The following is a 27,405-nucleotide window of genomic DNA, read 5'->3' as shown; positions in this document are numbered from 1 at the left end:
AGTACAGAGGCTGCAGATGAATATAGACACGCTGGACAACAGACCGGAGTACAGAGGCTGCAGATGAATATAGACACGCTGCACAACAGACCGGAGTACAGAGGCTGCAGATGAATATAGACACGCTGCACAACAGACCGGAGTACAGAGGCTGCACATGAATATAGACACGCAGCACAACAGACCGGAGTACAGAGGCTGCAGATGAATATAGACACGCTGCACAACAGACCGGAGTACACAGGCTGCAGATGAATATAGACACGCAGCACAACAGACCGGAGTACAGAGACGGCAGATGAATATAGACACGCTGCACAACAGACCGGAGTACAGGGACTGCAGATGAATATAGACACTCTGCACAACAGACCGGAGTACAGGGACTGCAGATGAATATAGACACTCTGCACAACAGACCGGAGTACAGGGACTGCAGATGAATATAGACACGCTGCACAACAGACCGGAGTACAGAGGCTGCAGATGAATATAGACACGCTGCACAACAGACCGGAGTACAGAGGCTGCACATGAATATAGACACGCAGCACAACAGACCGGAGTACAGAGGCTGCAGATGAATATAGACACGCTGCACAACAGACCGGAGTACACAGGCTGCAGATGAATATAGACACGCAGCACAACAGACCGGAGTACAGAGACGGCAGATGAATATAGACACGCTGCACAACAGACCGGAGTACAGGGACTGCAGATGAATATAGACACTCTGCACAACAGACCGGAGTACAGGGACTGCAGATGAATATAGACACTCTGCACAACAGACCGGAGTACAGAGGCTGCAGATGAATATAGACACGCTGCACAACAGACCGGAGTACAGGGACTGCAGATGAATATAGACACGCTGCACAACAGACCGGAGTACAGGGACTGCAGATGAATATAAACACTCTGCACAACAGACCGGAGTACAGGGACTGCAGATGAATATAGACACGCTGGACAACAGACCGGAGTACAGAGGCTGCAGATGAATATAGACACGCTGGACAATAGACCGGAGTACAGGGACTGCAGATGAATATAGACACGCTGGACAACAGACCGGAGTACAGGGACTGCAGATGAATATAGACACGCTGCACAACAGACCGGAGTACAGAGGCTGCAGATGAATATAGACACGCTGCACAACAGACCGGAGTACAGAGGCTGCAGATGAATATAGACACGCTGCACAACAGACCGGAGTACAGGGACTGCAGATGAATATAGACACGCTGCACAACAGACCGGAGCACATTGCGTCAAGGAAATATTCAATGTTGAAACTGATATCCAACAGGGAGTGAGTGAGTATGGTTTTACGCCGCTTTTAGCAATATTCCAGCAATATCACGGCTGGGGGACACCAGAAATGGGCTTCACACATTGTACCCATGTCGGGAATCGAACCCGGGTCTTCGAACGCTTTAACCACTAGGCTACCCGACCGCCCCATATCCAACATAAGTATCATAACAGACTGCAATTGCTCTGAAAATATTCTGAAACTACTAATAAATATCCTAATAATAGAAGAAAAATATATAAAGTCGGAGTGAGTCCCAGGGATCATATTCTTGTCGCGTCCGACCTATCCTCGGAATGCCCACCGACGTGACTCTGTGCAATGTATTGCGGCAGTCTCAAGTCCGTACCATTACGACACAGTTAAAGACTCGATGGGGTAGCCATAGAGACATGAAACGTGACTGACTGTTGCCGTATTAAGTTAATTCAACGGTCCTAACTTAGTTAGGTTGTGATTATATCATGTGCTTGTAACTTTGTTATCGTACCTTATCGAGTTATTCGTGTCATTAGTTGATATTCAAACCCACGGTAATACTTTTGACTTGATCCTGTGAATCCTGCAGTTCGTTGTATTGGAATCATAACAGAACTTGTCAGTCATTTTCATATCATAAACCTTTATAATCTTTATCTGCAAATTAAATATGACCTCACATTGGGACCTTGTCATCCCTTCTCGTCATGCGACCACTTTTACGTTCAAGTACATAGCGTTTTACGCACATTACGTTTAACGCACGTGTTATTTGTTCCGAGGTTTGGAAATAATGTATGTCAGGCTATGAAACGTTGTTGTTGTGGATTATCAAGACACTACACCACATCACAACGTAAGCTCCAAACAGAGACATCGTTGACACTAAAATTTGCATCGCTGTATCGGCTAAACCAGTCGACAGGAGCCCAGTCTGACTGCAGGCAGGACACTGCGGGAAAGCTTCAGTGGCCTAAGGCGTGATACCTTGCCAGCTTGTGCAGATTAGTGTCCTTAACTGCCAGGATCGGCTAATTGTTAGTTCCAAGCCCTGGACTTCGTGTGGTGTCCGGTTTGTCATTCATAACCGAGCTCGGAAAGTTTCAAAATCTGGCAACCACATAAACACTTCCCTCCAGGAAATACCTGAAACTATGTCACCCCTAATATACGCCCCAATACATAACATCGTCATGTTGTCGCAAAGCATGTAAACTATATACACAATTGATTCCAAATATAGTTCGGTATGTTGTCATAACCCTTATATATTGATGAAGTAATAACTCAGGTCAAAGACTCCACGACAGGCCTCTAATCAGACACTAACAGGAAAACACGTTACAGCTTATCGGCTGAAGTATTTTGCTGCCACCCCAAAGATTTCATCGATTGACGGAGACCCTGCAAGTATCTTGTTTGGATACTTAAGGTAACCTCCATTAACACATTAAATGCTTCGATAGTCCAACTGTATATCAAAGGTTTTGAAACCTCTGAGTGAGACATGGAAAAACTGTAGATGACAGCCTAGGTGGAACTTTTCCTACTGAGAGACAGGTTTAAGTTCTAAATCCTGCGTCCATTATCATCTTTCCTAGAACACCACATAGCAACAATACCATCAAACGATGTCGGTAACAATAACGTCTCATCGCTTTCTTTGATGGAGGTTTCTCTCACTCGCAATATTAACACTTCATCAGTTCCTTAAGATGGTCAGATGTTGCTTGCAGACGATGGGCACCAGTTCAAAATAGTGTTGCTGGTTTTGAGAGCAATATTGATTTGAAAAGTAAATGCTTGAACACAGAGAGAGTGTGAATGTATGTAAGAAGACGTACCTCGCTACCTAGAGCTGCGTGGTAACATTCCAGTGTATTAGAATACCTTAAGATACGCTGGTTTCTAGTCAAAATTAATCAAAGGTTTTTCTCTGTTATTACGATGATTCGTGGTTAACTTATTTGTATTTATTGCTTCCAGGTTGATTAACCTTTGATGTGTATGAGTATTTTGGTTTATGCATGTTTATGACAATATTGTGTTTTTTAGGATTTCTTCATAATTGTCGTAAATCTGTCTCACGTAAGGTCTCACGGCATTTTCGACTATGATATCTGTTAGTTGTGTCATTTACCTTAACTACTGTTCATGTTGTCACTTTAAGGGTTTTAGTTGTGTCATGATTCTTTAACTACTGTTCATGTTGTCACTTTAAGGGTTTTAGTTGTGTCATGATTCTTTAACTACTGTTCATGTTGTCACTTTAAGGGTTTTAGTTGTGTCATGATTCTTTAACTACTGTTCATGTTGTCACTTTAAAGGTTTTAGTTGTTTCATGATTCTTTAACTACTGTTCATGTTGTCACTTTAAGGGTTTTAGTTGTGTCATGATTCTTTAACTACTGTTCATGTTGTCACTTTAAGGGTTTTAGTTGTGTCATGAATCTTTAACTACTGTTCATGTTGTCACTTTAAGGGTTTTAGTTGTGTTATGATTATTTAACTATTGTTCACGTTGTCACCTGAATAGGTTTTAGTTGTGTCATGATTTTTTAACCACTGTTCATGTTGTCACTTTAAAGGTTTTAGTTGTGTCGTGGTATCTGGGATGACATGATTGCAGCCACACCGACATAGCATAGCCACACAAGTGAGCGAGTTAATGACTGTTTTTTTCTCCATTGCTGGTGATAATATTTCAGCATTATCACGGCTTATCATTTTGTGCCCAAGTTAGGAATGGAACCCGGGTCTTCGCCGTGATCAACCTCTCTTAGCAGTATTAAAGAGTTAATAACACTTTCTCAATTTGATACAGTCCCACATAATCCTCAGAGTAAAAGATGCATACATTAATGTTTATCACAAGCGGATATCATCAATGTATAACGTCATGTGCTATTAGTCATAAAATAGATTGTTAACGGCATGCGTCATACCGTTGATAAACGTAACAGGCGCTTGTGGATTTTCAATGATTAGAAACCCTCACGATGACTTGCTAATGACATCCTGGAAAATTCCTTTGATTTATCTGCGCCTCCAGCGTCTTTGCGTGCCAGATAAACAAAGAGGATGCTTTTGAGACCGTTTTCATTTCATTCCTTTCGATTCCCTACCAAATAGTAAAGAACCTTTAAGTGGAATTGTATTACATAGGTGTACGTTGAACGAAACATTGTCCATTACTGAACAAACGGAAATGAGTGTTTATAAAATAATTTTCGATTCCAGTCATGTTTGAAATTAATGACATTGTCAATGTCACACTTTTTAGATCTTGGAGGATTTATGTTGTTTTTATATATTTTACAAGGTTCTTTGTGAAATCAAAATAGAAATTAGATATTTATAAATAACACCTGTTTTATCTGCTTCTTGTCTTCCTCATGCATGTGCAATGTAGAGCAATGTAGTTAAGCGTTTTGTCAATCAATGTATACTTATGCAGCACATCGTTTTACGTCTTAATAGATCTACTTAATATGTTTTCAAGCAGAGACAAATATTTCTGTAATGGATGGCCTATTCTTCGGCGTGAAGCCAACATTGATCCCAATCATCATATCCTAAGCTAACATGACGCCATTGCGCCAAGACCCGACTAGTCTCTACACAAATCAATGTCCTTGGACAAATCACACGCCGTTCTATACACCCATAGGGATCATTATAAAACTGTACTTAATTCAACGAGACACTTAACCAGTGTAGCTTCTCTTGCTGAAATATATTGATATCTAATGGTGTGTAATTTCAGGTCTGTTTGACCAGTATGGTGTGTCTACATTCAAATTTAACTTACTGTCAAAAGCTCTAACGACACGGGGAAGGAAGACAGTTTAGCATTCAATGTCACTTTTTACACTTTCACTTGTTTTACTTCTTTCCCCATTTATTTAGCATGGCCATCTTTACATCAACCAACACAAGTGAATGGATGTGAAGGCAATGTGATCACTTTAGACCACCAGTCTAGTACACACCTGTAAATTGATAACATATATTTCAACTTTTATGTCGATGAAGGGTTCAAAACGCCTATCGAAGTTTGTTATTTATCGGTGCTCATTTAAAGTTACGATTGCCCAGTCTTCATTCACAATCAACAACAACGACGACTACTTTTTTTCCAGTTAACGTCCAAAATGAAACATTCCTCAACACCGTGATCAGACAAAAGGATTTCACCACAGAGTGGTTTATATCTATTTATTCTGTCAATGGCGAAAAATGACAATTCGGAACATCAAATTATCAATTTAACATTTTTAGATACTTTATAAGAGCCAGTGTCAAAATAGCGAAATGTGTTAACGTTTAAACATCTTAGAGTATACTGTATCTAGCCTAATGTAACACTGAATACCAGTGTTTATGTGTATGTTAATGCTGGTGGATGTTTAACTAGTATTGCCCTTTCAAGCAATGGTTGTATACAAGTTTCTCTACAACATAGGATAGAGCACAGCGACTTATGGTAAAAACATTCTGAGTTTTGTAACACCGTAGAAAATGCACTGCTTGGCCTCCTGGACATATAAGCAGCGGTAATCGAGGCGATGTAGTTTGCAGATGGTATTTTTCCAGCAACTTTTTTGCTGACTATGAATGCCATTACTTTGCAATAGTTTCTTATCTATCTCTTTTGCTCGTGTCCAAAAGAGAGGTAAAATATGTGTGACTAATGTGTGTGTGTGTTGGTGTTGGTGAGTGTTTATGTAAGTGAGTGAGTGAGTGAGTGAGTGAGTGAGTGAGTGAGTGAGTGAGTGAGTGAGTGAGTGAGTGAGCGAAGTATTTGTACATTGATTGATATCTGTTCAACCATCGGTTTTACTTCTAGAGGGCGCAAACGACGATATGGTTTATTCACTTCCCGGAAGCATGCTTTCATTTAATTTAGGTTTTGACCTTATATCTTCACTAGCTTTACATCTATTATCATTATCGTTCAGGCAACGTAAATTTGAAGTGATCCACTTGTTGCTGCGTGTACACCCAGGCACCACTTCCAGGCCACCCAACGTGGAAGGTGAAAGCCGCATTACGTTGCCAAGATGGTTGACTCGTGGGTTAAATGTCTAATGTTACTGGTATGCTGCCTGTTGCAATGTATTGCATGCTGTTATACAGAACAAAACTACCTACAACCAGCAGAACACAATGTGGCAGCTAGCGTTTTGATTTACAACTGACTGACACAGGCACATTCACAGGTGGTACGCATTGAAACACACGCAGAGCGTAATTTAATTTCTTAATTAACGGGACTGACTCGCGATGGTCGCATTTGAAACACGGAAACCCGATTACCAGATGGCGAAATGGCATTTCTACATGGGCCTTGTCTATACATGGATACAGGAATCACTTCGTTACAGAAAACAGGGCCTCTTCTAAAACGGTTAATGTGGGTGCACACCATTCTTCATATGTCCGCCCCAACTGCCATTATTATTGAAGGACTGGAAGCTAACCATCTCACTCAATGACCAACTACATATTACTAACCGATTGGCTGTCTGTGAAGCTAACTCTACGCCAGGATAATTAACTAACAATTGACTGACTGTCTGATCTGGCTACTTATCTAGGGCGGCTGGTTGATCTTGTGGAAAAATGACTCAGGTTTTAAATATCTAACCGACTGGTTTGGTGCTTAACTGAACAACACACCACTACCAAGACTCCTAGCTGCCTGGTACCAGTATGTGATTCAGAAATGTATACAGAGTAATTATTGACTACGGAGAAGAATTAATTTATCGACTCAGAAAGTAGGTACTTTGAGATATATATTTGAGAAATTAGTATCATCATAAATGCTATTATTGGTGTAAGTAGACATTTCTCGTATGCACTGACGATTAAGTGTTTCACTTTACTAAGAGCAATGGACCAGAAAGAGGTTAAGCTATTTACAATTTCTTCCAGGAACCAACAGGATTTGCCATAGGTAATTAGAAAATAATAAAATCTCAGTGAAACAATCTTCATTGTTTCTATTCGACATCGCGTTTTCAAAACTAAAATATTGTTCAAACAGAGTTAAGCTCTCTCATGGCGTGTGAGTAGGTCATGGGACTTCATCCATGTCACGGGACAGATATACCAAGCCACTCTCGCTTTCATGTAAAACAAACTCTTGAAAACTCAATCGGTTCAGGTTGTGCACCTCACGAATCAGTAAACAGTGCCTTGCACCGTAAACCGAATGACATGATGCCCTAAGGCTGTATTTCAATGTGGCCTGATATATTAGCCCAGGGCTGAGTTCCATGTGCATGTCCCATTATCCTCTAAATGGTAGGAAGTATATTTCATTACAGAATTCGGGATGTTTTGTGTACCGCCAGATTCATAACATCTGAACTAAGTACTTACATCTGTTGTCTGCAAATACGCTAACCTGGATCCGAAAAATGAACACCTTGTACCTCCAGAAATAACATCCTGCAATTCCTGCAGTTATTTGTTCTCGCCTTCTCTTCCCATCGTTCCCTCTGCCTTGCTGGAAAGAGCATTCACCGTTGAAGAATTTGCATTCAAGTTTTCTACCGCCCCTCGAGACAAAACCAATAACAGAGCAGTTAGAAATTCTCTCTGTCTTCTGGCTTTTAGACCTTTTGACAAGGCAGGTACGAAATACGACAAGAGATTTAATCATGTCTCTGTCTTTCTAACAATTGTGCGCTGGGTTCTGACAGAAGAGTGTTGGTCGCGAGATATGTACAACAGAAGGGTGATGTACATCTTCAGGTGGCGCTCAGGGTTCACGTTCGTTTGAGAACATACAGGTGGTAATGTTTGTTTCAAAGAAAAAACACAGAGATAAGAGAATGTATAATTACCTTTACTGCAATACCTTATTTGTAAACGGCTTTGACATTCATATCATTGTTCTGTGTATATCTTTAAGTAAACTTCGAATGGGGGTTCACGGTTGGCACTAACTCGTTGGGCGTGATGTGTGTGTGTGTGTGTGTGTGTGTGTGTGTGTGTGTGTTGTTTTGTTTGTTTTGGATTCTTGTTTTTTGTTTTGTTTATTTATTTATTTATTAGGGGGGAGTGTTCAAAACAATAATTTGGCCGATCAGATAAAATTATTAATCGTGCAAATATTTGCCTTTTTTATTTAATTTACGCGGAAAGCCATTGATATGCACGGGTGTAACATTCCCCTGGAGCGGATGTATTAAAATTTACAATTAATTACATTAGTTGGAGATAATGAAACTTAGCAGTGAATCAGTCGAGAGGGAAGAATATCTAAATGAGAAATATCTATGGTACTGGCAGGGGAAGTAAGGACACTTCCACGGTCACTGAATAAACATTGGCGACTAATGGAAGGGGAAAGCTTGGCTGTGCTACTTTTTTTAACGATTATCATACGCCTCACTGGTGCACTTGTGTGTCTACTGCTACATTATCTTTCAGTGCTACTCACTCGTACTTCTGTGTATTTATTTCAGAGGATCGTTGTTAAAGGGGGATTGTGTGGTATGTATGGTCCTCCTTTGTGACGCACGTAGTATATCTGTATCTGTACATGAGTCAAACCCGATTCATTAGAAACACCGTGTCTGGCCACCCGTCCATTGAAAGGAAGCCCCTTACGACCAGCATAGACTGCTGGGGAACATTCTGACCCGGAATCCCCACGGGGTCGGCATAACTTCCAAATAAGGAACATCAAATCTCGCATGCACAGTTACAAGGCTTTGCCTGACACATGTTTGTACTTTGATGTATTACTTTGTATTTGGTTGGTACAAGTATATTGGTAATGAATCTTCGTTTGAGTCGTTGGTATAGGTTGTGATAACTTAGATCCTAATGCAAGATGCGAGTATAGTTAGTCAAGATGGAAATGTTCTGTATCAACAAAGTGAATAATGTTTTATTTTAATCTCGTCTGTTGTACATGAAGATACATACACCACACAGAACGTGCATGCCATATTCCTCATTCGAGTCATGTCCTTGCATAAAATGCTGATTAAAAAGATTACAGGTTTCTTGAATGAAAATTACAAAGATTTACAGACCGTAAACGTTTCTTACAATAACAGGAACTGTATAAATGAAGATTAAACAAAGAAAACCATCTAGATGGAATTTTATGCAATTTCTATTACCACTGATTATCTATGGTGACGCTCGTCTTTGATGTTTAAGCTACGTAATACAAAATTGACAAGGAAGATTGCAGTATAATGACATACTCTTCCTCGTCAAAGTTGTTACGGAAATTGATGAATGGAGAAATTAATTAAGTAAACGATTTTACTTCAGCAGAGATATGAGCAAGATACTCTAAGACCTTTTCCTCTCGCTTGTCCAAACAGCTAGATACTCCAGTGAGAAAATCTAATTAACGCCTTCATTGCAGACTCTTGTTGATAATAAACGACGCTTGTAAATCCCCTTGATGCCAATACATTGCTCTGTACGGTTTCCCCATTTCGTTTATCGATTTTCTTACAAAGAGAGTTCATCACAAGGGGAGATAATGATTACAAGACTTCCCATTTGACCGTTCATAGTTTGTATTATTCGCCGACGTCTTATCGACTCAAAGCCAAGACTCTCCAATTGACATTTCTCCCAAGTATGGCTATAAAGTCAAGTTTGCTGATGACCAATGTCTATTTAGGTGTCTGGGGACGCCAAGGCAGTAAGAGAGACACATACGAAGAAACATGGTCGAGGGTTTTATACGTACATATTCCCAATGACCCCCTGAAGATGTGGATGTTGCTTTGGTGCGTATGTATGAAGGGTGTGTAATAAAGGTCTGGTGCTATAGATAAGGGATGGCCTTTTTTGTGAGGATGATCTATTGTTAATATACTGCAATAAAACGTGATGCCGTTTGTGATTAACACAAGTACAAAGGGAAAAGGGAAGTTCTGTGCTAACACTATGGAGACAAATAACGCGACTAAATGCGGAGATGATTTTATCGATGAACAGAGTTTCTTATTCAATTGAAGGAAATGTGTTTAAAATTCGTTACTGATTGTATCTTAAAACAATAAGTTGTGGATGGGAAGCAAGCGCTGAAGTGAGTGACTATCCATCCCCATTCAGTTGAACCTTTTGACCAGTTACTTCACCGTGTAGCCTCCGAGTATTAGGAAACTAATATTGTGGTCTGTCAAGTATTGTCTCAGAAACTTCACCGTGTAGCCTCCGAGTATTAGAAAACTAATATTGTGGTCTGTCAAGTATTGTCTGAGCAACTTCACCGTGTAGCCTCCGAGTATTAGGAAACTACTATTGTGGTCTGTCAAGTATTGTCTGAGCAACTTCATCGTGTAGCCTCCGAGTATTAGGAAACTACTATTGTGGTCTGTCAAGTATTGTCTGAGCAACTTCATCGTGTAGCCTCCGAGTATTAGGAAACTATACTGGACAACAAAAGGTCCTGTGACATTGAATAAGATTTAATGCAAAGTTATGTTTTTACCAAATCTGAAACAATTTCGGTTTGAAACAGATAAAAGACTCCTGTAAGTGTTCTAATGGTTTGAATTGCCATACTGAATTCAGAAAATGCATGATTTCATAAAACAACAACATGAACATGCCAAAATGTCAATTTAAAAATCAATAGCGTGTGTGTCCACCTCTGGTTGCGATGCAAGCAACACATCTTCGTCTCATGGAATGGACCAGGTGTCGCACAAAGTCCTATGGGATATCTGTCCATATCTGTTGGAGCATGTTTCGAAGTTCTTGGAGTGTCTGTGGAACAAGTGGTTGACGTCGAACAGCGCCGATCCATCTCATCCCATATGTGCTCGATTGTTGAGAGATCAGGCGAGCAAGCCAGCCAGGGGATGACATTCACGTTTTTTGTTGAAGGGAATCCTGAACAAGTCGAGCAATGTGAGGCTGGGCGTTGTCATGTTGAAAGGTAATGCCTGGGCCATGACGACGCAAAAACGGTAGAACAACAGGGCCGATGATCTCGTCGCGGTAGCGCTGTCTATTGAGATTTCCCTCTGCCACTGTCAATTGGGTCCTCTGTCTTGCTGTAATCCCACCCCATACCACAACGCTGCCGCCCCCGAACCGATCTTCTTCCATGACACAATGATTGACGTAACGTTCACCTCGACGTCGGTACATTCGAGTCCGTTCATCGCTTTGGCTGAGGTGAAAACGAGACTCGTCAGTGAATAGAACTTGCATGGCCACTGCATGGCCGTCCAGCGTAGACGCTGTCTCAAAGACTGTAGACGTGCTTGACGGTGGTGTCGCACAAAGTCCTATGGGATATCTGTCCATATCTGCTGGAGCATGTTTCGAAGTTCTTGGAGTGTCTGTGGAACAAGTGGTTGACGTCGAACAGCGCCGATCCATCTCATCCCACATGTGCTCGATTGTTTTGTTGAAGAAAATCCTGAACAAGTCGAGCAATATGAGGCCGGGCGTTGCCATGTTGAAAGGCAATGCCTGGGCCATGACGACGCAAAAACGGTAGAACAACAGGGCGGTAACGCTGTCCATTGGGATTTCCCAATCAAACCACTATCAAACGAGTCCTCTGTCTTGCTGTAATCCAACCCCGTACCATAACGCTGCCGCCCCCGATCTTCTTCCATGACACAATGATTGACGTAACGTTCACCACGACGTCGGTATACTCGAATCCGTCCATCGCTGTGGCTGAGTTGAAAACGAGACTCGTCAGTGAATAGTCCTCGCTACATGGCCGTCCAGCGTAGGCGCTGTCTGCACCACTGTAGACGTGCTTTACGGTGGTTTTCTGTCAAAATGGGACGTCTGGCGGGTCTTCTGGCGACAATCCCTGCACATCTGAGGCGGCGACGTACGGTTTGTGACGATATTCGTCGAAGGCCAGGGATGCTTCTTGCAGTCACTGTTGCTGGCTGGAATCGATTTCGTAGGTGTGTTGTTCGAATCCAGTTGTCTTGTCGATTATTGGTTACGCGTGGCCTGCCACTCCGAGGATGGTCTCTGACTGCATTCGTCTGTTGCCAACGTTGCCATAAACACCAAATGGTGTTTCTGTGGACGTTCAATTGTCTTGCAACATCACGTTGACTCGATCCTGCTTCAGGCATACCATTGGCTTGCAGACGCTCATTTTCGGACAGGCGTGGCATTTCGTAATGTTGAATAATTGCGTAATTATGTTGTTTTCTGAGTGGTTGTTGTCTGTACGATGCTAAACAATCATATGGAATCCCGTTAACGCACATGTTTTTATACCTATTCTTGGGTAGTGAAATGCATTGGGCTTGCATAAAAGTTAACTTTTGCATGGAATGCATGCTTTTCTGTAGCAGTTGCGTTTTTGTGACTTGATTCCATACATGTACTACAATATTGAAAACCAAACTTTACTTGTTTGAAAAATACAGTAACTAAAATATTGGTGTCACAGGAACTTTTGTTTTTGAGTATACTATTGTGGTCTGTCAAGTATACTCTCCATTTATGCAGCTCTCTATGGAAGGTATGAAGATATGAGGACGGGTTAACACAATTTATGAGAAAATGTACAAACTGTGTCACAGGAACAACTCGACTGATATACCCTCCAAGTACATCAGTTAGGTAAGTATTAGACTCTGACAAAGCTGATTCGTTGAAATTATAGAAATACTGAATTTGTAGACACTAGACTTGTGCGACAACTGCATTAACAGAATATATCATTGAAGACGATTCTACTTTTGGATAGTAATAAAAAAACATTTATCGGTGGTCTAAAATATACACACCGCTTGTATTGAACTACGGATCAATAGCTTTTATTCGGATGGTTTATGAGTCTTCGAGTTAATTGTCTTTATTCAGGTCGCAGATAAATCGCGTTATCTCTTTTAAACATAATACCCCAATATTAATTCTGGTTGAGGAAATCAGATGATGGAGCATAGAAATCCTTTTAACAAAGTATGCAAGAATACATATCATCTTAAGATTGCACACGTGATAATATCCGATACAGTATTAGTAGAAATACACTTTCTCAACTTGAGCTGAGCTTCCTGGTAACATACAAAACATGCAATGTAGACACAAGCACCGTGTCAGGAGGTATGATTGATAACAGAGCCCGGATGTAGCATCATCAACAGCTAGTGGTACATCCGAGCCGGGGTAGATGAAAGGGAGGAGATACTCGTGTGTTCGTACTCCCATGTAGGTACTCCACACATGCAGGTGCTCTGGGAACAGGAAGTGTTAACTGTCTGCTCAATTCTAAGGGCGTTCATGCTGGCTGCGACTTGTTGACTTATTATCATCAACAATTTGGTGAATGGGGATCGGCTTTAGCTGTGTGTGTATCGTGGGTAAGAGCTTCTTGATACAGTATATGCGATCACGCATGGTGTGCGGGGTCTCATGGGATGTGTACGCTTTGAAGCTCTGACAGATGATGCTGTCAGAGAAGGGGCGTCACTGGGGTCCATCTCTGTTAACCTTGTTTATATCTGTTTTTATCGATGTCCAAAGGGTATGGGTGATGTGTGTGCATAGTCACGCGGAGATCGCAACAATACTGGCAAACAAAGCGAAGTTAAATACTGAAAGAAACGCTATTGAGATCTAGTAGCGCTGTGGTCGCTCTTATCGCCAGCTCCTACCGCCACCTGTCCACACCCATTTCAGCGTTTAATAGGAATAGAAGTATAGCCTTATGTATCTTAGGAGAGTGTTATTATTGCCCTGAGTAGCCATGTATGTACAACAATATTAGTAATACAGAATTTGATGTGGCCACAGTGAATTATTTACATAATTATCTACCTACATGTGTAACACGTTTTTTTTACTCCAGGTGTTAGTGGTCAGGTACGTTCAATCGGGACTCGTCATGATCGGCTCATGGTAGGGTACAGACGCTACGGCTGACAATATCTGTGTGGTATTCCTGGTTAGCATGCTGGTGCATCATGTATGTGGGATTTGTCCCTAGTGTCTGTATTGAGTGCCTCTGCTACGCTTTCCAATTACGAGAAATCAGAATACATTTTCATATATTCAAATAAACCATTTAATCGTCATATCAACTCTTCTAGTCTATAAACTGACAAAAACATATTACGTATAGGGCATATGGGTTCAGTATTTAGTGTTTGAATGATATGAAAATGAAATTCCTCTGACCGTCTCCTTCCCGGACCAGTTAACGAAGACACGTTCGAAATACATGAACCTTTGCAATAATTAGCGAATTGGTATAGTGGTGCCATTTGTCATGTATGTTGGTTACAGGGAATGTCAAAGACACTGTTTATTCTCATCACAACAACATCAAGTACGCTCAAGAAGAGAACCAAATACAGGGGAGTTTTCGACATGTTACAGAAGTTTGTAAGTCAAGCTGAAATTATTTGCTCATCTGACTGATATCTGGGCATGTTGTTGTCCGTCACATTCAGTAGTCACAGAAATCCTATATCGACATATAATAAACTTTAATGACAAGATTTACCATAACTTTGCTACAACGGGGAACGTGTAAATCACGCCAATCAATTACCATCGAGCGAAGGACCTACAGCTCTTCAAAGAGAGGTTTCTGTCTTATGGCGTGCCACATGCATGATGCTGGGACCCCTGGTAACCATACCGCAGACCTTTGCACTTTAACCATGATGTTTTAAATCATCTTCTCTGATACTGCTGGACTGATTATGTTTAAATTTGGCATGGATGGTCCTTGTTATAACAACATCTTATCATTTTGGTCAAATCATAGTGATATTTAAATGTTTTTCGTAAAAATATTAATAAGATCCAAGTTAGCAAAATATTTAAATATCTTACTCTCAGGCACTACAAGGCGCCAAAAGCTCAAACGTCGTGGTGATAATGATAATGACTATAACAAGATTCAAGGTTGTTCTAGGCGTAACTGGGAGTTAACAAAGGTGCCAGTTTTACTTCCGTTCCGTAGACGTTTGTCAACATTACAAGGATTAAGCGTCATAAATGAATGTCTTTATAATTCAGGTGAGTTAAGAGCGTTGTGGCTCAATTGTTTTAGAATCGAAAGTTTAGAACCTTATTTATAAAAATTCGTAGCCTTGCCAAATTGTCAGAATTAGCTGTTTAAGATAGCTGTTATCATACCTCGTCTTCCCTGTATTGTGTTAACAACATCGTTCCTATAACATCCAAGCATATGTCATATAAGACCGTACCATAATTCCAAACAGGAGAGAGTTGCGGTGATATAGATCACTGGTCTCCTTGTTGTTGCTTTGTACAAATGAAGTCCATGTCACCATGTGTAACTGGATAACCTTCATAACACCGTTGCTTTTCAGTCTTAACATCTGTCACATTATAAATTGCCGACTGCTGGTGATAGACACCGCAGATTGTTGTAGATGTGTGTCACCATAACTTAGATGCACGCACAACCCAAAAGTACTTTCAGTACAAATCATTTGACACAAGGTACAGTAACATTGATATCAAATACTGAGGTTACGCGGGAGACTATGCTAAGACCATTATCTTCAGACACCACTTTCCCGACAACTAACAAATTGGAGTCATGTGTCTCAGAGCGTCTTGAAAATCAATGTTGATTCCACGACCGTTTTTACTACTTTTATACCATTTCCTTTGGCTTCTCTCTTTTTCAAACATCCGGGGCTCACATTCGAACATCTGAGGTCAAACTTTGGAAAAAACGTTTTTTTCATTTAGAGGAAGCTATTTTGGAACGCTGAAGATTAAATTAGTATTTTCCCTCATTGAACTCAAGATGTTTTTCCATACCTGTAGCAGCCCCTGTGTCTACGTAAATATCATCTTCTAAGATGGCTCTTTCTCGAAGTATTTATATGGGCAAATCGATATCCGGACTTTCTAAGATGTTCTTTCCGTGGTAATGTCATCTTCTAGTCAGCATCACCCCCGTGGTCTGTTGGTAGAGCACCTGCCCAGAGAGCGTGAGGCCGGGGCTCGATCTCTGGCCGGACCACGCCAAAAAACGTTAAAAGATGGTAGGTGTTGTTACCCTGCCTGGCGCTCGGCATTAAAGGGCTGAAGCAAGGATTAATCGAGCCGGAGTCAGTTTTATGTGCCTGAGTGGGTTAGCATTATAAAATCTTTAGTCTTTAGTCCGGACTAGTACAATCAGCCACAGACACACACATGTGCACGCAAGTCGCTATATAAGTTCAATAACTTGAAAACGCCACGTTAAACCCAATTTCACTCATTCTCTGCTGGTCACTCCTGGTTACTCCAGGCATGTAGTTGAGGTAATTATCCCCTGTCTTTGATTACAAAGTTAAATAACAACAACACAATATGAATGCCAGATAATGGAATTGAGTGATATACCTTTTAGTATTCTCCCACACCCTACAAATATGCACACAACACTAAATGTGAGTAGTTATCCGCTGACCCTTTAGTTGATACATACACTAGTTCTATAAGATGTCGTCATGGATTACTCATATGATTAAGCTGGTAACTTGTCTTTTTCCTTGAAATCAGCGCATAACAAATCCACGTGACCGAACATGTGTTTACCCCACATTTAGCAGTCCCCCAGCCATATCACGACGACCGGCAATAACGATGTGTCCATCGGGGGAATCTAGTCCGTCGGGGATACTTCCCCCTACACACACACACACACACCCACCCCACCTCGGTGTTATGTATAGTATGTATTCAAACAGTCACAACTGAATTGAATGGCGGAGTGAGAATGCGAATTCGTTTATGCGAATGACAATTTATGTGTCAGAAACCTATCAGCACTAAAATACATTTTCTTACATTGACTTCTCTCTTTCTCTCTTAGACCGTTTCTCATTGCTTCTACTTAAACATGTTTTATCTTTAACTCAGTATCATTTAACATCTTAACATCTTCAACTCATTATTCAAAGAATTAAACATGTCTATTTGTCCACGAATTCTAATCTTCTTAATGCATTTTATCCCCTTGAAATAAATCTTTATTCAAACTGAACATTCAAAGTTGTCCCAATGAATAACAAGCTTGTGCAGAAACCGACCTTTCAGACCGAGTTAAATTGATAGAGTCTTTGTTGTAACCCGGAAAAACGTCGAGAGATGATATTTTCCCATCAACAAGTTTCAGCAGCACCGCAGTGAAATGAAGTTAATCCAAGCACAAAAATCACACAACGCGAACCTTTACAAAGGCTTGTGATCGATCTACAGTTTGCTTGCGTTCACCACACAGCCGATTTTAAAGACAGGCCTATACTGAAACCCTCTCCCAGCAGAATTAAACCACCTTATGGCCAATACGATTTTGCTTGGAAAGTCTGGAAAGGGATTATCGCAAAAAGCCAGCTTTCCTGGACGACACTGGATGAAATCCGAAGAGGATTTGGAAATGCCACAGACCTTCTCTGGTGATATCGATCTCCTGTATTTAAAGGCAAGCTTGGAAAAATCAATTTTCGTGCGTTTATCTTCGATGATGGCCAGGAGCATTCCAATCGTGCTGAGTGTTCAAAAATACTTGGGATGAAAAGTTCTAATGTCTGAAAACATAAATGTCTTTGATATGAAGAATCTGATGAAGAAACTACGTGTATCTCGCTACAGAGAAATATTCCTGAATATCATCAGAGTGTAAATGTTCGTGTTTGCCGTGACTTACATGTTCCCGCTGTATCAAAGTTGTGGTGCAAAAGTATGAGGAACTAAAGTTCTTGTGATTATCATGGAGTGTGTAAATTATTACCATTTTGATTCTCAAGACTTCAAATGATTTGCTTGAAGTTTTGCAATCTTAGAAAAGAACCATGTTCTATTATGTCAAGATGTTTGATTTTTCAACTTTGAACACCACTAACCCACATGACAAACTTAAGGAACAACTCCATTTCGTGATGCATAGGCCATTTGTTAAAAAACGTGGTGACCAAAGATATACTTACGTCGTGAGATCTTCACAGGTGCAGAAAAGTTTCTCAAATAGGAAAGCAAATGGCATCTGTAGTTTTACTGGGTGACGTACTGGACTTTCTCGTTGGTTACGTTAATGTGAAATTTTGGGCTGGGAAATTTAGGCAAGAAGAAGTCATCCGCATCGATACCAATCTAACCCTTCTTACTGATTCGTTCTTGTGCACTGAATTTCGAATTTCTGATCGGATTGGCAAGGGAATTTGGACAGAAGTTCAACTTAAGCTTCAGATATATTGATGATCGGATATCATTCAATACTTGTCAAATTGCCAATTCCCTTCCACTGATTTAGTCACCTGAATTAGAAATAAACCAGAGCAGTGAAACCATCTACGTGGAAAGACCACATAAAAAGGTCTCCAACAGACAGTATGACAAGAGGGATGGATGACTTCAACTTTCTTCAAGTCAACTTTCCTTTTTATGTCTACAATTTACAACTTTTGAGGTACAATCGAGCATGCTCATTCTGCGATGATTTCAAAACTGTCATCAAGTTTATGGTGGCCATGTGGATGAAATGTCCCAATTTGACGCATCAGTGACAAACATGATGTCGACCGACACAATTCCCTATTTTGACTTGTAACATATGTTCACGTGTTTTTTCCTGTGATCATTTGCGTTGTTTGTTGTTTGTGTGACGGGCGTCACCGGTGGAGCAGGATACGATCACATTTTCACGAACAGTTGGTATAATCATTATTATTTTGAAAGTGATGGTATAATCACTATTTCACAGTGATGATTGCTTCCGATACAGTCGGAATCGTACAGCTCCAATCCTAGGTTATTGTTTCACACGTGTGACAGAGCCACTGTTGAGGGAGAGATGTACCTGCCGGTTAGTGCAAGAGTCCTTTTATCTGGTAAAGCAAAGAAGCCTGGACTGGCTCAGGCAAAATCAGCCCCAGTGGAGATGTAGGTATATACCTGAATCCGACCAGTCACATCTAGTGAAGAGGTGTTCAAGGTAGTAGTATTTCTGTACATGTTTCTTGTCCCAGAGACGCGGTAGTTCAACTGAACATGCTGTCTTGTAAATTCAAATTAGTAACTATGAAGTTAATGAGCCTTCTCTAAGATACCTCCTGTTGTTGTTTATAATCGATGGCCATTCAGTCGTTGAGTGGGATACATTCACTTGAACTGCAAGGTTTACTAACACTACTATGTCATGTCTTATACAAACACGCATTGATTGTTCTGTAAGAAGGGGTTTCTACAACTTTGGGGATACAATCGTGCATGCTGTTTCTGTGATGATATCAAAGAGTGTCCACCGACACTTGCACAATAGTTTCAAAGTTGTTCAAAGCCTTTGTTAAAACTATTTCAAATTTGACACGTCATTGACAAAAATGATACCCAATCTTCCCTTTTTTTCCCGTGAACAATTTATTTACCTTTCATGTCTATTTTTCACTGAGCAATGATGTGCATAATAAACGGATCCTATATGGACACATTCACACGGATCCACCAGGTGAAGCATCTCCTTTTAGTATTGACAAGTGTAGGAATCTGCGAAAAACTACTCTTCGGTGATTAATTATTGGAATTTGTCGGGTTCTTCATGATGCAGCTAAATTTTCCGAGGCTTTCTGAAATCAGAAGGAGCACTGGAACCGGTGAGTTATGTGTCTGGAAATCAACCTTGCAAAAACCACACAACAGTCTGAAATCGGGAAAACTCTCCTCACTTAATTCACTCACTTAATTAAACCGGTGACACGGCAAGTTACCCCTGTGTAGGTTACTTCCTAGCTTCTCCTTCTCTGATGGGAGTCAACAAAACAACTAATTTTCGCTATATATTGGATGATTCCATGTTTTTCTTTTTTTCTTGTTTAAAAATCAAGCAAACCCTTGTGAAACTTTGCGTGACTCGCGGGTTTCCGTGGTAACAGATTGTCACTTATTGTCATTAATTCAGTTTACTTAATTGATCTGGACAGCAGAGATCAATTTTGGCCTTCGTGACGATAGAATACGATTTTGTCTGTGCAGTGTGAAGATATATAAACAGGAATTTATGACTTTATTTTCACAGTTGCCAAATCCAAACCAATTATTCTTGTCTGTGCTCAATGCTGACAGTATTATTGATTTGTATCCAGGCTAAGGACTGACCCCTGTGTATACAGACTACTGAAACAAACATTCCGGGGTCGTCGTTGGCAATAAACGTGTTGCACATAGCAGCACTTCCAATTTATGGATGTTGTTTGAAATGGTGCTATTCATATAGGTACTGAATCAGTGAAATATTAAGTGTTCGAACGCAAATTCGATCCTTCATACATAGTAGGAAACTAAACTGCACAAGCGGACCCTTCCAGGGACTTAACAAATGCTGTTTCTACCGTTCTGATTGGAAAGTAAATGCCATGGTTAACCAGCGGATATACAGACATGTCACGACCAAAGAAAGGAAGTTAAGAGAAAGTCCTGAAATATCTTTGACATGCATTAGCTAAAGTACCCACTCCTGATGTTTATGTGCAGCTACGCTCATAGAGGCAGATTTCACTGCCAGTACCACACAGATAGAACTGCGGAAATGCACGTGCTTAGATTCATGCGTGTGCTCCACAGACATGGCTTACATGATATACTCTTGGAATGATATTTATAAAGAGACGGGTTGTGTTGAAGCGCAATGGTGGGATAAAGCGATAACCAGACAGGTGCTTTTTGTATTTGGTCATCATATGCCTCAGATAATGTTTGTACAATGCATACTCCTGACATAGGTGGTCTTGTGGTAAAATGTGCCACAACTCTCTGTATGTGGGTCTAAGTCGTGACAGTGTCGTGGGTTCGGATTCTGGATTCCAACCGATTACGATCCCCGAGTAAATTGTTTGCTTCATTACCGCTCATTCGCTTTTCACTAAAGTGGGCGACGTGTACGAGCTTCGTCTCGTTGGACCTTCCTCCCATATTAAGCTCACGCACTGGAACTATAATACCGTAAAAAGCAGCGTTATGTCAAACAAGAAGGACCACGTGGTCCTATTTAGCCCTCATTATTTTCATAATTAAGCATGCTAGGATTATCTAGTGTTAATTCAACCACTCCGTTCCTGTTTTAGCGAGGTTCATGAACTTATTTATTTATCGTAATTGAGACGTAAATATTGAACCTAACAAAATCGTCTGTGGCCATACGTGATAGAATTGAATGAAACTGATGTTATTGTTGAATTTGACATCTAAGTAATCTATATAGCAAGGCTAAGGTGTGTTTGCATAGGTTAAAAATGCAGAAGACGTGTATCAAGGACACCTTTTTAGATGTGAAATCAAATTGCACTTTAGACGTAATTACCAACAGAGAACCACGGTTTCTATATAAACGAAACGATCTTTGTAAGTTTTCCTTGTCACAGTTTCTGACATGTTCAGTCATCTTTATGTTTGTATATCTGAGATTGGGATTTCATTCGTATGGTTTCCCCGGAGACGTAGTTGGCACGGGAGTAGTAATTGTATCCTTGGGCTTTCGGCTTTGAAACAAATAAAATTTAAAGGAAACGATAATGACGGATGGGAGAGTCTAGGTCATGCCTACATTGGTCGCTTGAAAGCCTTAGTCCAAGAAGACATTATTGAATCAAATTATTGAATAATTTACGGTTTTCACGTTTGCTCAACAAGTCTTAACATGCTCAATTCGGTTACAACGATCGAACGGAACTTTGTGATATACTGTTTCACTGGATAGTTGATAGTTAAATATATAGAGGTTATCACGCGAGTGTGTTTGGGGATGGTTAATATCCTGCATTAGGAATAAACATTGTATTTAGCGAGCCTTGGCGAGCTAAATACATAGTGTTTATTCCTAATACAGGATATTTACCATCCCTAAACACACAAGCGTGATAACCTCTTTATCATATAATGTCATTCTTCAATTCTGTGCTTAAAAATTGCTTCCCCTCACTCACAAACATTACCTAAACATTGCGAGTTTTCCTGGTATGCGCGCATTAATATTTATTACGTCACAGGGTAGGTGATGTGTCAGTCGGACAGTGACAGAAGCCAATATAGTTCAAACTGAAATCTGTTTCTTATACAGTGGCGAAGCAACATATACGCAAAACAACAATTGTTTTTAATTGCCTTTCGCGACAATCCATCGGTCTGTCCGCTAGAGTAACTGCCCTTTGTCAAAGGGAAGCTACTCTCACCCTAGTCTATGAGACGTCACGGCCAGTGATTGTTCACAGTCGGCCTGTTCTGTCATAACGTTAAGAAGTGTAGTCAGATGTATACACAGCGCCAAAACGAAACAAGGTAACGATTCATACATATTTTGCCTAAACCCAACTATTTTATTTGTGGAAAAGGTTTCAAGCCGCAGAGGTCTACAAGCACAGATATGGCTTCTGATCCCGCTTGGCTAGGCCTTGTGGCCTCGCAAAATTGTTTCGAAATTTATATCTCCAAAGTTGCCCAAACCTATAAAATGCCGTAGTTACGTCGCAGTTCGACACTGACTTTCAGTATATAAGACTGTTTTTTTTAAATAATTGTATCAATTATCCCTGTGCGACGCCATGTTTGTTTATAAACACTGAAAGTAGTCCCTACTTGACCTTTGATATTTGCATTCTATCCGCATATGACCCCAACGGATATCGTTTTTATCCGTTGGCTTTATCCCGCCGAGAAACCTACCCATTATATGATAAACAGTATTATGTGTACGTACCATTGTGATTGTGTTGTGAAACTTGTTGTCCCCTGTCGTAATATTAGTGCTGAAAATGTTAGCACCAAAAGCGTCGTAAAACCATATTCACTCACTTATAATGTTATCTTCCTTGAATAATTAGATAGAATAATTATTGCAGAATGTAGATATATATATATATATATATTTATACTTCGTTATCCGATGTTGGGACGGTGCTCATAGTATCAAACACTGGTTTATCTTCTCCAAAATCGATTATTTACAGATAACCGTCAGATGGCTGAATTATTGATGAATGCGGTGCTAGACAACAAACAAACCATCTGAAGATAAGACGATTGAACTGCTTATATATGTTGACAGTGTATCAAATATTTGGATTCTACGTTTGTTGATGTTATCTTTTTCTTTTCCAGCTTGTGGCGAATGGTGTGCTCTTTCTGAGCGTCAACATAGCAGGGATATTTATTCATTATCTCACACAGAGGTCTCAGAGAAAAACGTTCATTGACACACGCAACTGTATAGCAGCTAGATTAGAAATACAGGAGGAAAATGAAAAATTGGTAAGTATACATACGCTTGGGCAGACTTTCTGTCAGTTTGTGATACAGGTTTCACGGTGTTGGCACACGTGTACAGACAAAACAACACAACAATACAACAATAGTAACATCGGGTCTTGTGTGAACTAATGTCGTATCAGGTCGGGGATTCGTCGTAAACATATCCATCCAGAGTTACTACGAAACCATGGGTCTGCCGGATGATTGTATTAAAAAGAGGAAATTAGTAACGCTATGACGCGATTTCAAACATGTCTTCCATGGTGGCTAAGGTGGATATATCTGCTGGCACCTACTTGGTGGTTGATAGTTTTGAAATGTTACAAAATACTGTATAAGAATAAGTCCACATAAAGGCAAACTTCACTTTTGGCGATGACATGACACGGAACATACACGGTGTCCAAGTGTCCCCTGGTGTACACAGCTGTCAGTAACATGATGTGGCATGTGCGTGAGTTCTATAATTGGTATGTTAAAGCAGACATGGCAACAACTGATCTTGTGAGTTAGGCGGCAAGGTTCGGCAGGTGCAACCGATTGACTTGTTCTGAAGTTGTCGGAAAGGCTGCAGTAGGCATCGAACAGTCCTTTAACCTATATGTCGTCTTTCCAGCTGACATTTGAGATAGACATTAAGTTCCACTACTTGGTATGCACGGTATTTTTAAAGGTAATATTAAAAAGAGGAAACGTTGTTGATTCCTTTAAAAAGCACATTGTTGATTCCTTAAGGTGAAAGCTATGAGAATTACAAGAGCGTGTGTGTTTGTCAGACAAGACGTAGTGGAGGTTACGTCTGTCCTTGGCGTTTCCCCTGAAATGTTGATGGGATCTAACACTGTACTGACACTGTGCAGACAGGAGCATGTAGGACTAGGTCGCCAGTCCCTCGTCCCTTGTGCTTGTCAACATATTATTTGCACAAGCATAATGAGTTATGCTGGAAGATCGTTTGTTTGACATATACTCTGAACTGTACATGCGTAATACATACCTTCTTTCTATCTCTCTCTACTCTCCCCCTCAAACCTAATCGACCCCATGTCTTCTTTCTATCTCCCTCTACTCTCCCCCTCAGACCTAATCGACCCCATGTCTTCTTTCTATCTCCATCTACTCTCCCTCTCAGACCTAATCGATCCCCATGTCTTTCTATCTCCATCTACTCTCCTCCTCAGACCTAATCGATCCCAATGTCTTCTTTCTATCTCCATCTACTCACCCTCTCAGACCTAATCGATCCCCATGTCTTCTTTCTATCTCTCTCTACTCTCCCTCTCAGACCTAATCGATCCCCATGTCTTCTTTCTATCTCCATCTACTCTCCCTCTCAGACCTAATCGATCCCCATGTCTTCTTTCTATCTCTCTGTACTCACCCTCTCAGACCTAATCGATCCCCATGTCTTCTTTCTATCTCTCTCTACTCTCCCCCTCAGACCTAATCGATCCCCATGTCTTCTTTCTATCTCTCTCTACTCTCCCTCTCAGACCTAATCGATCCTCATGTCTTTTTTCTATCTCTCTCTACTCTCCCTCTCAGACCTAATCGATCCCCATGTCTTCTTTCTATCTCTCTCTACTCTCCCCCTCAGACCTAATCGATCCCCATGTCTTCTTTCTATCTCTCTCTACTCTCCCTCTCAGACCTAATCGATCCTCATGTCTTCTTTCTATCTCTCTCTACTCTCCCTCTCAGACCTAATCGATCCTCGTGTCTTCTTTCTATCTCTCTCTACTCTCCCTCTCAGACCTAATCGACCCCATGTCTTCTTTCTATCTCCATCTACTCTCCCTCTCAGACCTAATCGATCCCCATGTCTTTCTATCTCCATCTACTCTCCTCCTCAGACCTAATCGACCCCCATGTCTTCTTTCTATCTCTCTCTACTCTCCCCCTCAGACCTAATCGATCCCCATGTCTTCTTTCTATATCTCTCTACTCTCCCTCTCAGACCTAATCGATCCTCATGTCTTCTTTCTATCTCTCTCTACTCTCCCTCTCAGACCTAATCGATCCCCATGTCTTCTCTCTATCTCTCTCTACTCTCCCTCTCAGACCTAATCGATCCTCATGTCTTCTTTCTATCTCTCTCTACTCTCCGTCTCAGACCTAATCGATCCCCATGTCTTCTTTCTATCTCTCTCTACTCTCCCTCTCAGACCTAATCGATCCCCATGTCTTCTTTCTATCTCTCTCTACTCTCCCTCTCAGACCTAATCGATCCTCATGTCTTCTTTCTATCTCTCTCTACTCTCCCTCTCAGACCTAATCGATCCCCATGTCTTCTTTCAGGAAAAGCTCCTTCTCAGTGTCTTACCTCAACATGTCGCCATGGAGATGAAAAATGATATCACTACGCCTCATCACGGAATTTTTCACAAAATCTATATACAACGTCATGATAACGTATCGTAAGTACCTCTGGCTGATCTGGTAAAGATATTAGAGCGTTTGATGTTTGGGTGTATTGTCTGGTGGTTGTTGGTGAAGTGCTTGTACGAAGGATTAACCCAATCTGAATCACCCTGCAACTTTACTGATGTTTGTTGAGCTCAAGGAAACTGCAATCGAAACTCGCTGAATTTTAGTGTAATCTCCAATTTGTGTTTGAAGCCTCATTGAGACGCATTAATCATAACACACTATTACAGTGTACCGACAAATGTGTATTCCGTCATTCTGTCCAAAACGACATATGTGTTATCCGACATTCTCTTTGAACCGACATATCTGTTGTGGGTTCGCCACGATTGTTATTATTATTGGTATCCTATTTCTGTCTGCACCATACCTGCTTCCGGGTTTCATCAAAATGAAAAACGTCAAAGACATCCATCACTTTCGGCTTTCTTCCCTTGATTTGACACGCTATAATATGGCTGAACTGTTATATAGCGTCAGTAATTAGACGCGGCGGGAAAGCCAACTCAAGTCACTTTACCGTAACAACTTATTGGAACGCCATTATATAATTCATTTTAATCACTGAATATCCGAACTACTCATCCGCTAGTATTCTGATTTGTGTGGTTCAAGTACACAATACACCACCTGGTCTTCTGGATCGGTCGTTTATTACAGTTTCTACTCAGGTTTCATAATTCACTGGGAATTCATTTATACGTGCACATTAACTCGACCTTTGTCTCATTTTTCAGAATATTATTTGCTGATATAGTTGGGTTCACCAACCTTGCCTCTCAGTGCACGGCACAGGAACTGGTTAGAATATTAAATGAGCTGTTCGGAAGATTTGATCATTTAGCAAAGGTAAGTTTATTTCAGGGCCATATAAGGTATGTTCCACTATCTCGGAAAGTACATTTTATTCAATCAGTACACGTCATGTTTCATTTTGCGAGTTACTTGGACAAGAGACTACTATTCTGTCAAGTCTGCCATATTTCATTTACCCAATGAAGAACAGAACAGCGTAACAAGTGAGGTTTTATCCCGGGAGTTGAAACGCTTTTCATGTAATATTAAATAAGCGTCAGCTCACAGTGAATTAATGGGAGTTCGGATCTAGTTTGCTGGTTTGAGAGAAAAGTCGATAGTATTTATGACGTGATATTGCTGTGAGGGGACAACGAGGGCGGATTTTATACTGAATGCATTCCTCTTAATTACAAACCAAACTTTACAAAAAAGTTCAATCGCTTTCAAAGCGGAGTCACTGAAGTTCAAAATTAAGTTCTACATTGTTTGATATTCCGATTTTCAGTCGAGAATTATCTTAAAGCTCTTGCAAGCCACAAATACGATAACGTGTTTTTAACACACGGGCTATTACGGGCCCGCTGTAAAGATAATTATCTCTCATATATGTTCGATCAAAATATGTG

At 40.7% G+C, this 27,405-nt stretch overlaps 1 protein-coding gene across 1 annotated transcript in view; it reads left to right on the top strand.

The window, feature by feature from the left end:
- Window positions 1-27,405, top strand: part of LOC139470370 (adenylate cyclase type 1-like) — a 106,101-nt gene that overhangs the window by 53,431 nt on the left and 25,265 nt on the right. The window contains exons 2-4 of the mRNA XM_071252770.1: window positions 23,405-23,554; window positions 25,853-25,971; window positions 26,719-26,830. Of these exons, the coding sequence (XP_071108871.1) occupies window positions 23,405-23,554; window positions 25,853-25,971; window positions 26,719-26,830 (381 nt within the window). The remainder of the gene's footprint in view (window positions 1-23,404; window positions 23,555-25,852; window positions 25,972-26,718; window positions 26,831-27,405) is intronic.

This window comes from Haliotis cracherodii, unplaced genomic scaffold, assembly GCF_022045235.1.
Source record: "Haliotis cracherodii isolate W230 unplaced genomic scaffold, xgHalCrac1.p SCAF_20, whole genome shotgun sequence".
NCBI lineage: Eukaryota > Metazoa > Mollusca > Gastropoda > Lepetellida > Haliotidae > Haliotis > Haliotis cracherodii.
This window is presented reverse-complemented; position numbering and strand designations above follow the sequence as displayed.